General features: G+C 39.1%; 1 protein-coding gene across 1 annotated transcript; it reads left to right on the forward strand.

The window, feature by feature from the left end:
* Positions 1-11,069: 11,069 nt before the first annotated feature.
* Positions 11,070-13,515, forward strand: LOC129900060 (uncharacterized). Its single transcript, XM_055975034.1, has 5 exons — positions 11,070-11,266; positions 11,377-12,016; positions 12,134-12,292; positions 12,595-12,843; positions 12,949-13,515. Exons 1-5 carry the CDS (start codon positions 11,070-11,072, stop codon positions 13,513-13,515), a joined length of 1,812 nt encoding a protein of 603 aa, XP_055831009.1.

Genomic DNA, 13,515 nt, shown 5'->3' on the forward strand with positions numbered 1-13,515 from the left:
ATGGTCAATAATGCTTGGTTGGAGGTCATGCCTGTGAGCATTCTTAATCACTTGGCCTCTACAGGTTCTGATCATTGCCCTCTCCTGATGGAATGTACTGAAAGACAAAGTCATACTATCAAATATTTCAAGTTTTTACACTGCTGGGTTGAGAATGAAAACTTCATTGATACTGTAAGATCTTGCTGGGAAAGACCTGTGGATGGAAATTCAATGAGGACTTTCCAACAAAAACTGAAAAGAGTCTCTAATACCCTTAGCCACTGGTCTAGAAATCAATATGGTGATATATTTGCTTCAGTCAAACAGTTTGAGGAACAGGTGATACAAGCTGAAGAGAATATCATCAAAGACAATTCTGAGGATAACAGAGCCAAGCTAAATCAGATAAATGCCCAGTACATCAGGTATTTGAAGATAGAGCAGTCCATTTTGAAGCAGAAAACTCAATTGCAATGGTTCAAAGATGGAGATGCCAATACCAATTATTTCCATGCCATCATCAGAGGGAGAAGAAGAAGGCTGTTCATCCATCAGATCAGTGATGAACAAGGAAACTCTATCCAGGGTGATGACAATATTGCAAGTACAGCTTGTGCACACTTTGAGAAACTCTTTACTGCTGAGGAGAAATATATAAATGAAGATGTGATTAAATGCATCCCAAAGATAGTTACTGATCAGCAGAATGAACTACTACAATCCATACCTACAAAGGAGGAGCTAAAAGAGGTAGTATTTTCTATGAGTCCTACTTCAGCTGCAGGGCCAGATGGCATGAGTGGCAAGTTCTTTCAATCATGTTGGGATATCATTAGTGATGATCTGCTGAAGCTAGTGCAACACTTCTTCAATGGACACTGTATTCCTAGGTACATATCTCATGCATGTTTGGTTCTACTTCCTAAAACTGAGCACCCCAACAAACTGTCAGAGTACAGGCCCATCTCCCTCAGCAATTTCACTAGCAAGATCATATCTAAACTACTCTGTCTCAGACTTGCTCCTATTCTACCTCAGATCATTTCAGATAATCAGTCAGGATTTGTTAAAGGTAGGAGCATATCAGAAAATATAATGCTGGCACAGGAAATTATTCACAACATTAAGAAACCCAATGTAGGGGACAATGTAGTGATTAAGTTGGATATGGCTAAGGCATATGACAGGGTCTCCTAGTCCTTCACTTGTATGGTCATGAGAAGGATGGGATTTGGAGAAGTCATTATTGATATGGTGTGGAGGATCATGTCTAACAACTGGTATTCAGTCATCATCAATGGGGTAAGGCATGGATTTTTTCATTCCACAAGAGGTCTCAAGTAAGGAGACCCCTTGTCACCTGCCTTATTCATTATAGGAGCAGAAGTACTATCCAGGATGCTGAATAATCTTAACCAACACTACCTATATACTGGATTTCACATGGAAAGAAAGGGCCCCCAAGTGAACCACTTGAGCTTTGCAGATGATGTAATCATCTTCACTGCTACCAACAACTTCTCCATGACTCTTATTACCAAGACTTTGAAGGTTTATGAAACAACTTCAGGCCAGCTAATCAACAAGGACAAGAGCCAGTTCATGCTTCCTCTTAATACCAATCCAGATGTTATTGATAGGATAAGCAGGATCACAGGCTTCAAGTGGACACATGGTCCCATTACTTACCTGGGCTGTCCACTCTACATTGGAAGGCAGAGAATCATTTACTATACAAGTATGGTGTCCAAAGTTTTAAGCAAAATCAGAGGATGGCAGACTAAAGTGTTGGGCTATGGAGGCAGAGCAACATTGGTGAAATCAGTGCTGCAATCACTACCAATCCACTTGCTGTCTGCAATCAGACCTACTGCTACCACTATGAATCAGATCAGGGGCCTTATAGCTGACTTTTTCTGGGGGTGGGACAAGGAGAAGAAGAAATATCATTGGGCATCATGGGAGACCCTCAGCTATCCTGTGGAAGAAGGGGGTATTGGTATGAAGAAAATACAAGATGTGTGCTTAGCTTTGCAATACAAACAATGGTGGACCTTCAGGTCTAAGAAGACTTTATGGGGAGAATTTCTGAAGGCTAAGTACTGCCAGAGGGCTCATCCTGTGATAAAAAAATGGCACACAGGTCAGTCTATTATGTGGAAGCACATGATGGCTAATAAAATTGATATTGAGCCACATATACACTGGCACATCAACTCAGGTACAAGTAGTTTCTAGTGGGATGATTGGTTGGGTATTGGCCCCCTAGCTTACCATAACAACCATCTACCTAGACTCAACAATACTAGAGTATCTGAATATATTGAGAATGGGGAGTGGAATGTGCAGAAAATCAGAAAATATGCCCCACCTCAGCTGGTGCAGCAGATATTAGACACTGAGATAGACTATCACCCTAACACAGCTGATCAAGCATGCTGGAAATTGACTTCACATGGCAACTTTACTTCTAATTCAGCATGGGAATTAGTTAGAAAGAAAAGAGCCAAGACCCTGACTGATAGGTGCACTTGGCACACTAACATTCCATTCAAAGTGTCTTTTCTACTATGGAGAGCTCTGAGACAGAAACTCCCTACTAATGATAAACTTGTCCAATTTGGAATAGTACCAGCAGCATGTTCTTGTTGTTACAGGCCAGGATTGGACAATGTAGATCACATATTTGCTTCAGGAAATTTTGCCAAGCATATTTGGCAACACTTCTCTAGATCATGGGGGATAATGCAAGGGTCCTGCTCACTGAGAAGCATACTAATAAAGTGGTGGACTGCCAAGTCCAGTAATGAGGCTCAGAAGCTCATGTTGCAGGCCACTCCTATCTTTGTATGTTGGCATATATGGAAGAATAGATGTGCAAGTAAGTATGGAGGAAAGAAATCTAGTACTATTAGAGTTAAATTCTCCATAGTCAAGGACCTTTACATGCTGATACACAATGCTTTCCCCTACATTAAGTGGCCACAGAGCTGGAAGGAACTGGTCCCTATGATAGAACAGTGTCAACAAGACATGAGAGTGTCCAAAGTTATGTGGATCAGACCTCCATCTTCCATTGTGAAATTGAATACTGATGGGAGTGCATTAGACAACCCTGGGAAAATTGGAGCAGGGGGAATACTAAGAGACCACAATGGTAACTTAATATATGCCTTTGCAACTCCATTGGGAATGGGTACTAATAACCAAGCAGAGGTGCAGGCAGCAACTATTGGCCTCACTTGGTGTATTCAACATGGACATAATAGAGTGATATTGGAAGTTGATTCTCAACTATTGACTAAGTGGCTGAAACAAGACCTTAAGCCACCTTGGAGCATTCACAGATATGTTACAAAGTTACAATCCCTGGTCCAACAATTGGAATTCTTTCAGTGTAAACATATATTCAGAGAAGCAAACCATCCTGCAGATACCTTATCAAAATGCAGCCACAGGTTCAAGGATACACAACACTTCTATAACATCCAGCAGCTACCACAGGAAACAAAAGGTTATATCAGGATGGACAAGCTAGGAATGGCAAGTTTCAGAAGGAAAACTCTGAAAAGAATCAAACTACCCTCTTGACTGATCTCATTCCCAATGTATAATAGACTACTTACCTGTAATTTGTTTCACTTCTTCTTATTCCACCTAGTTATTTCCTATTGTAAGGGGATAGTCTCCCTTGTTTATTGCTTCAGTAGAAATAAAAACACAATGCTAGAAGTAAAGCAGGGAATTCAGCAGATACAAACATCATCCACAAGAGGAGTTGCAATCACTCACAGCATCTTGGAGTTCAGAAGATACAGCAATAACACTACAACTACAACATCTATATCTAAGCTTCAGCAGGGCAACATGTGCAGGGTGAGTTGCACCATGTGGACCTGTCCAAAGCCTGGAAGCGTTAGGCGAGCAACATTGAAAAATTCAGCTGCCTTAAGTCTAAAGAGAATGCATTTTGCCTTTTGGAACTTCCAACTTGGGCAAAAAGCCTTCAAAATTTGCAGGGATAAAGAAAAGGCCATATATGCAAACATCATGAAGTTTCAGGTCAAAAGGATAATTGAAGACGTTAGTCGAGCGACTTGGAAAAAGATAATAGTCTCCAAAGTTCTTACTGAGGTCCCTTCCTTTTTCCTAGTTTGTGCAAGCCTTGTTTTGTTTGTTTTTGGTTGTTGTATTATTTCAGGTCCCTAGAGTGATGTATCAACATTCTTTAACAACAAATACATAAAGAAAAGCACAAATACAACTTCCAACCACCCTGCAACATCTAAGCTTCAGCAGGGCAGCATGTGTAGGGTGAGATGCAGCATGTGGACCTGTCCAAATGGCTCCAATCTTTGTAGGGTTTTACAAAATAATATATTGACAAGGCCCAAGAAGTTTCAGCCCAAACAGACAATTGAAGGCGTTAGGCGAGCGACATCGAAAATTTCAGCTGCCTTAAGCCTAAAGGGAGGGCCTTTTTTCCAACTTGAAAAAAAAATCTCCAAACCTTGCAGAACTAAAGAAAGGGCTGTTTGGATATATCTCAAGAAGTTTCAACTCAATCGGATAATTGGAGACGTTAGTCGAGCGTCGTTGAAAATTCTGACAGACTCCAAAGCACTCCTGGAAGAACTTTCTTTTTTGATAGCTGGTGCAAATTCTTTTTTGCTTTTGGTTGTTTGTTGTATTGTTGCAGGTTGCTGGATTGATTCATCACCATATAATCCCACCAACTTATTCACCATTTCATATTCTGAACTGAGGAGACAACAACCTGGCAGCTTAGGAATTCACCAACACACAAACACAACTCTCATGCCAAATTCCTTGATGAAGCACCTGCAACAGCTCTCTTACACCTCAAGATTCCTGGAGCCCCTTGCTATGTCCACTTGTTATGTGCAGGAACAGAAACATGCAACAACAAGCAGTCGAACACATCAGCTAAGAAGGAAAGAAGAAGCTGTATACAGGCACATCAAACAGCAACACTGGATCCTTCCAAAGTGCAAGCCACCTTCAGTCAAACTTTTAAGCCATGGATGCATTACCAGCATTATGATTCAGTCCTTTTTCTTCCACAACAATAGCCCCAGAAGCAGCATTAGACAACTTCAACAACTTCACCCTGCAACTCAGAAGGACCATCTACAATTCTTGTTAGCATGTTGTCTTGTTTTTGTGGACATGTGCAGGTACTTTAATGAGCTGAACACTTCAAAGGAGCTTATCACTCTCTCTTTGGAGGCAACAAGAAGCTGTGTACAGTTCCACAAAGAGTCAAACAGAGGGAGACAACCTTGTACTCAAAGCCCATCCTGGTTGACACATAAGGTACCTTCAAAGGAGCTGATCAACTCCCCTTTGGAGGCAACTAGAAGATGCCTACAGGACTGCAACAACCCTCACAGCTCCCATACTTGTGTGGCTCTTTGGTTAATTGTTTGTGCAGGTACACAAAGTCTCAGAAAAAGGGAGACAACAACCACACATACAAGGGCCTCACCTACTCCAATCACCTCTCCATGCATACCAGATGCATTCCATCAACATCTGCAACAGCTCCACCAACTTGCAGCAGACAAGGAACAAATACAAGCTAATAGTACTGGTTACAGCAGCTTGCACACTTCTTTGGTTGTATGTTTTGTTGGTTTTGTTTGGCTGTGCAGGTACTCCAAGAAGCTGAACCTGATCACAACAAACAACCTCCCTTCTTGTGTAACTGAAACCAACAAGCAACCTAATCACAAAGGAAGAAACAAGGAGATGCACATTTGCTTGTTTGTGTATTTCTCTGTTGTTGGTTGTCTATGCAGGTATCTCAAATCCAAAAGAGGGATCTACAACAAGCATATTACCAATTCAGCTACAGAGGCAACAACAAACTGGTTATAGGACTGCAGCAAGCTTCACTGCTTGCTTCCTTGGCTATCTGTATGTGCAGATCCACATACCAGGAGCTCTCAAGCACCCTCCAACATCCTCCACTACATGCAGCAACCATACCAAATTATTTGGATCCCCTTGCAGGTACAAGGCAGCAGCAGTTCTACTCCATAACAATAGCCACAAGCAAAGCTACTACAGCTTCAATTTGCAGCAAGCAATAAGCTTTTTCAAGGCCTTCCTCAACAACTCCAAGGATGCTGGTTGCTACAACTCAATATACTTACGCTACCTTCATCCTCCTTAGCTGATATATGCTCAATCCTGAAGTGGATGCAACCTTCCATTGGAACTTACCTGTTATGACAAGACTAAAAAGGGCAAAGATGAAAAGAATTTTCCCACCCCATGCGAGACAGAAGGTTCATATACTTGTTCTTTTTTCAATTTAGCTATGTATGGTACGTAGCATAGTTGAATAGGACTAGTGTAGATTACTTTCTTGTTTTCTCATGGAAGGGGAGAGTCTCCCTCATTTATGCTTTATTAGCCGAATTGTACCGGGAGAAGTCCTCTCATAGGTTTACTGCTTTCTAGTTATAGTTAGCCCTTTTTTATTTGTTTCGGGGATGAGTTAGCCGACCTTAATAGGTTAGCTGACTTATGAACCACCATAGGATCGGAGGTAAGGTTTATGTCCCCCTCCTTGTATTTTTACTTTTGTTATTTATGTTAAGGCTTGGGGGTGTTGCTCAACCCCTGACTGTGCACGAGAGGTGGGAGCCTCGTGTAGGGTCTGTTCCAAAAAAAAAAAAAAAAATCAATTGATGACTAATAAATATATGTTGGGCAATCTTATCATTATCATATTGTTGAGTGGTGAAGGATAAAGACAAGAGAAAATATATTAGTATTATAATACTATGTGAAATGGAATTTGGTCAAATGCAGGTATGATTAGTGTTAGTCTTTTAGACCAACTATGAGTGATAATTAATGGCAGCCAACGAGCAGGTAAGGATTGGCATATATTGATTAATGATTAGAAGAATAGGAAGGATCAATTGTGTGCTCGAGTTTAGGTTGTTGTCTGGTAACTTGACTATAGATTTTATTTAATTCTTCCTCTACTGCTAATGTATATAAAAATTTTAGTGTTAATAATATTGGTATATATATATAACTACATGTTAAGTGTATAGTATTATATGAACACCATTAAGTTTATGTAAATTAGAGAGAGACTTAACCCTATGCTTGATATTTAAAAAATTGATTATAGATTTGGATGAGTTTTTGGGTTTAGGCTAGACATATGGTAATATGGGTGTTGTTAGTTTCGAAATCTTATTGTGGTTATTTATTTGATTAGATTATACTTATGTAGAGGCCCAAAGAAAAGGGAAGACTCAAGTCCCAGAGTAATTGCTTGATTATTTGAGGCAAGTGAATTTCTAAACCTCAGTTTAAGCTTGTAGATGCTTGTATTTCCGTGTTATATGTGCTGGGGAGTAATGAGAATTGGGTTGGGTTATTGACTGTATGATTGGCCTTAAAATGGAGATGAAGGGTATAAAATAGTGATCTAATGACATGTATTGATGGAATTGATATGTTGTGATTATGGGTTTATTTTGGACATGTGAAATGACTATGTTGATGTGAGATATGAAAAATTCTTGTTGTTTCCATGTTATTATCGTGAATTATATAACATAAATTGATTGCATTGGTTCTGACATATTGTGTTGAGACTGAAAATGATATGAAACAAAAGGGGTCAGGCCACACGCTTCGTGGCATGTACATGGACAGAAATGTCCCACATGGGTTCCAAACTGTGATTCAGCGGATGTGTACCGATAGGACAAACATGCATCATTTCATTGCATTGCATTGCACCTTTCTGATATTTGTAAATTTGTGTTTACCCCTATATTGCTATGTATATGTTGACTTGACTTGATATGATTCATTGATGAGATTATTGATGAGTATTTGTGGACTATATTATTGTTGTTATTGTACAAGTGTAGAGTTGGGCTGGTTTTATGAAGGTTGGAGTTAAGGAAGTTTGGTTGGGAGGACAGGAGTACTTGTATCTATTAAGTTTGGCTTAGTTTTAGTTATCCACTTGCTGAGTACCGTGTTATTTGATACTCATCCCTTGCTTCCACACTTGTGTAGGTTGTGAGCCCGGACCTGCTTGATCTTCTAGCATTTTCTACCACTTTGGAGGCTATCATTCCGAGTGTTGAGGTAGCTGTTACATCCATCTAGCGGAAACCTCTTACTCTTTTAATATGTTTTAGTCTTATTCTAGAGACAAAGATATTATGACTGTATTTTCTTTCATATTTCAGAAATGTATTAGTGGCTTGTACACATGACAACCAATCTTGGGGGAGTTTGAGTTTGTTTTACTTATTTTCGGTTAAGTTAAATTTGGATTTATTTCTTTTTCTTCCGCATCTATTTTCCATTGGGTATTAGGCTGACTTGTCTCGGTGAGTTGAGATGAGTGTCATCACACCCGTATCTGGGTCGTGACAGTTGGGCACGTGGAGATCATCCATGTTAGGGATGGTTTGATTTTATGATAGTGTGTTGAGATCATCCGCACAGACATGTAGAGATCGTCTGTGTCGGTATATGGACCTCGCGAGTCCCCCATGGGTCATAAACTCTCGAAGTATATTCCGAGAAGTCTTGTGTATATACGGTTGTGAGGTTACTTGGTATTTGAGGCATATCATCTCTTGGGGTTGCATTGCATCTCATTATCTTCTTCCTTTTTTACTTGATTATGTGTTAAATATTTTGTGACATTTGATTACCCCTATTTGGTGTGACTTGATTGATAAGTATAATGTAGAATTATAAAATTTGAGAATGAATTTTATATATACTCATGTCACTACTTCTTCATTGTCGGTCAATGAGACATACTGGGTACACGTGGTTTCGTACTCATACTACACTTGTTGCACTTTTTTGTGGTGCAGATTCGATTCCGAATACGAGTGCATTAGTGGAGCTTTTTTAGTCCGAGCGTAGGTTATCTTGGAGTTGTGGTGAGCTTCTTGGCTGTTGCACGGCCCACACCTCCCTCTACCTTTCATTTATTCTATTATATTTGAATCATATTTTAGAAGCTCTTTTACTTATGACACCAATCTTAGGTGGTATTTTTAGCTTTCCGCATTTCATACTTATGAAAGACTCAGTGTGTTGGATATTCCATTTATCGTTTGTCTTCTTACTTTATTTATTTTATTGAATCGATAATTATGTTTGGGTTGGCTTATCGATCGGTTGGGGACATAGGTGTCATCACGACTTGTAAATTTGGTATCAGAGCCCTAGGTTTATCGGTCTCACAAGTACAATAGCAATGTCTAGTAAAGTTTTGCGGATCGGTATGATGACGTCCATACTTATCTTCGAGACGCTATAGGACATTTTGGAAACTTCTATTCTTTTATTCCTTGTCGTGCACTTTTGACTCTGTTGGAATTCTAATATTGTTGTCTCATTCCTAGCATGGCATAGATTAACCTAATTACTAGTCTCTGCACAAATTAATTTTTCCTTTATCAGTATTATCCAACGAGAGCAACGTAGAGACAAATTTAAGATTTAAAATTTATGAATTCTTACAATAATAATGTCAAGTAAATACTATAATAATAATTGGGCTGACTTGATGAAATTTTTAATTAAAATACATAATCTACACAAAACTTATTAAATTCACCTAAACCGTAACAAATACATTTGATCCGCCCTGATTGCAATGAATAGGTTGGATAGGTTATTATTGAAAGTTTTGAACTAATTGTACACTCTTCCTTGATTTCGTTTTAAGTGTTTTAGCTTCTTCTTTTTTCCAACGTAACATGTTATAAAACTACAAGACTGAATGACATTTCGATATTCTTTTTTATATATCTTTAGTTTTAGACTAAAAATCTTCTCTATTTTTTTAAACTCCGCGTGAAGTAACAAACAAATTGAAACAAGAATGATCATAAGATGGAGTATTGAGAGAGCTTACAATGATAGACATAGGAGATGCATACATAACGATGGAGAATATGATGGCAACCGTACCACAAAAGAGTTTCCTGTTTTTTCCATGAAAAGCAAGCATCAAAATAACTGCTACGGCAGCAATAGCCAATAGGACTAAAACGAACATTGCTAAGATTTTTCCCTTTTGTTTATTTAGTGCATATAAAAAAAAGATGAGTACGTATATCAATTCAATTGCAGCACCAGCCCCATTTATTGTTGCTACTAGAATATTGTTTGATGTTATAAATGGTAGACAGTACATGTTCATTCATTAAATCAATAAATTTATCACTCAACAATTGACCCAATAATTGCCATGAAATTGACATATGAGAAATTATGTCAACATATTTTCAATCTATTTCAATCTATTTTTATTATTTTTTAAAAAAGTAAAATTTCTTAAAAATTAAAATGCTTGTTCCAAGATGATATTACATTGTTGAGAAAACTTGGGGTTAACTTAAGATGTAAAATGTTTTAAATCTTTTTCATGAATACCTCTTGCACCAAATTTAATTAATTGATGCAGACCAATTAAGCTAGTGAAAAAGTCGGCAACAGACCAAGAGGGGACTTGTTGAAGCTCTTATATTTAGGAGATTATCTTTAACTATTAAATTACATATCGTATATGTTAACCATAGCTAATAGTGGCAAGCAATCATGGTTAAGAAGTTGTTAGAATTACTTGGGAGTTAGTTATAATTTGTTAGATATAGTTAGAAACTTGTTAGTAGCTGTTAATTAGTTACTGAGTATATTTGTACAGATACACAATACACTACCATGTACAAGAGGTAGTATATAAGGGTGCAATACCCCTTGGATGTAGAATACAACTTTCATTTACTGATATTTTCTTCCTCTCTCTACACTTTACTCTTCCTTATCTCTACACTCTTCTCTTCGTCTCTTCTCTGCTCTGCATTCTCTCTGTTATTCATCTTCCTCTCTTTCTCTTACTTCTATTAGCTGCTTGTAAAGACTCCATTGATGGAGTCATCATGGTATCAGAGCCTACAAAAACTGTAGCCCAGAAGAAGAACGTGTGAAGGTCTCGTTCAACCTAGAAGAGGCAGTCAACCAACGATCCAGTCTCTAAACCTTCAACAAAGATGTACACAGCTGAAGAAACCTCTGGATCACTGGAAACTGGCAATATGAACCTGAACACGCCTCATGCAACCACTGGACCATCCAGCTATGAAGCTCCAGTCATAGGTCACAACCATCCTCTATATCACCACCCCAATGACACTCCAGGTAGCTCTCTAATCTCACTTCAACTTACTGGCTCTGAGAACTATGCAGTGTGGAGCAGATCTATGCGTATTGGCCTCCTAGGTAAGGGCAAATTGGTTTTGTTGACGGAAAGTTCCAAAAAACTCAGTTTGCACCTGAGTTGTTTGACATCTGGGAAAGGTGTAATGCTGTGGTACTGTCCTGGATAAGGAATGCTGTCACACCGGGATTGTTGAGTAGTATTGTCTATGCTGGTGATGCACATAAGGTATGGAGTGATCTAAAGGAGAGATTTGACAAAATTAATGGAGCACATGTGTTTCAACTGCACAAAGAAATTCATAGCTTGACTCAAGGAACTATGACAGTCACTGAGTACTACACTCAACTTAGGGGACTGTGGAATGAGTTTAATTCCATCATGCCATACCCATGGTGCTCTTATGCTGAATCAAAAAGGTTCCAAGAGCATTTTGAGTATCAGAGACTACTTGAGTTTCTTATGGGACTCAATGAGTCATACTCAGCTGCTAGAGGTCAAATATTAATGCAGTCTCCAATTCCAAACTTGAACAAAGCCTACTCTCTGATAGTAGATCATGAGAGCCAAAGAAATCTGACAAGCACAGGTCGTGAAAATGTGGTGTTCAGAGTTGTAGAAAGTACTGCCTTATTCTCTAAGAAAGGTGGAGGAGCCCCTATTCATAGTGACAGCTTTGGTCAGCATCCAGGAGGTGATGACAACTCAAAAAGAGGACACTATGATAACCAATACAAACCATCAAAGTTCCAGAACCAGAAGCTCCCACTGGTGTGTGAGGTGTGTGGCTACAGAAGGCACTCTAAGGAACAATGTTTTAAAGTAAAAGGGTATCCAGTTGGATAGAAGTCAAAGAAGAAAAGGGAACAGTCCAACTCCAACTCATATGCTAATCAGGTTGAAGTTACAAGCTCACAGTCCAATATTGATGCACCTACAACATTCTTTACACAGGATCAGTATCATCAGATCCTACAACTGCTAGCGAAGGGAGGTGAAAATAGAGGAGACCACTCAGCTAAGGCAGCTACTGCAGGTAGTTCTTTATCTGCTTTAGTATCTAAATATGTAGATAAAAGATGGATTATTGATACTGGTGCCACAAATCATATGACCTCCAAGACTGAGCTACTACATACTTGTCACACAACACCATCTTCTGAGAGAAGATAAATACTCTTACCCACTGGAAAGGTTACATCAGTCTCACATATTGGAAGTACTCGAATTCTTGATAATCAACTTATTAGCAATGTTCTGTTTGTCCCAGACTTCAAGTGCAATCTCCTTTCTGTCTGACAACTCACCAAAGAACTCAATTGTATGGCAGTCTTCTTTCCTAACTTCTATGTTTTCAGGATCTCTTTAGTGGTCAGGTCAAGGGGATTGGTAAAGAGGATCAAGGACTCTACATTCTGAAGGAAGGTGATCTAAAGGCAGCAGTCAAGCATGTAGTCCCTGTTGTCTCTACAAGGAGCAATGCTACCTCAGTTTGTAGCTCAGCTTCAGCCACTCTTTGGCATCTAAGACTAGGCCATGTTCCTGTAGATGTAATAAAAAAATCTTCTACTATTGAAGTATTAGACAATGAACATCCTGCTTGTACTGTTTGCCCACTTGCTAAGTAAACTAAACTTCCTTTTCTTATAAGCACTCATGTTTTAAATGCTATATTTGAGCTGGTTTATTGTCACATTTGGGGACCCTACAAGGTTCTTACTCATAATGGGAAGAAGTACTTTGTGACTGTGGTAGATGATTATTCCAGGTTTACATGGGTCTTTCTTATAGCTTCTAAGGCAGATGCCATTATAGTATTAAAAGATTTTTTTACACAAGTCCACAACCTCTACTCCACCACTGTTAAAACTCTGAGGACTGATAATGGAAGTGAATTCTTCAGTGCTGCTTTTCAGGCCATGCTGTCCATTCTGGGAATTCGACATCAGAGTACCTGTGTATACACACCTCAACAAAATGGTGTTGCTGAGAGAAAGCACAGAACTATTTTGGAGATGGCCAGGGCACTCAGGTTCCAATCCTCTGTTCTTTTAAAATTCTGGGGTGAATGTCTCACCACTGCAGTATATCTCCTTAACAGAGTACCCTCCAAGTTGCTCCAGTATAAGACTCCATTTGAACTACTCCACTCCCATCCCCCCTCCTTAGCCCACATTCGAGTCTTTGGCTGTCTCTGCTATGCCTCTTGCCCATATATTCCTGACAAATTTTCTCCAAGAGCTATTCCAGCTGTTCTTATGGGCTACTCCTCTTCATAA

The sequence above is a fragment of the Solanum dulcamara genome, chromosome 8 (genome assembly GCF_947179165.1).
Source record: "Solanum dulcamara chromosome 8, daSolDulc1.2, whole genome shotgun sequence".
Classification (NCBI taxonomy): Eukaryota; Viridiplantae; Streptophyta; class Magnoliopsida; order Solanales; family Solanaceae; genus Solanum; species Solanum dulcamara.

Coding starts and splice junctions, on each gene's coding strand:
- LOC129900060 (XM_055975034.1), top strand. CDS start 11,070: ATGTACACAGCTGAAGAAACCTCTGGATCACTGGAAACTGGCAATATG. Junction 11,267..11,376: donor GGCTCTGAGAACTATGCAGT/GTGGAGCAGATC, acceptor CATCTGGGAAAG/GTGTAATGCTGTGGTACTGT. Junction 12,293..12,594: donor GTAGTTCTTTATCTGCTTTA/GTATCTAAATAT, acceptor CTATGTTTTCAG/GATCTCTTTAGTGGTCAGGT.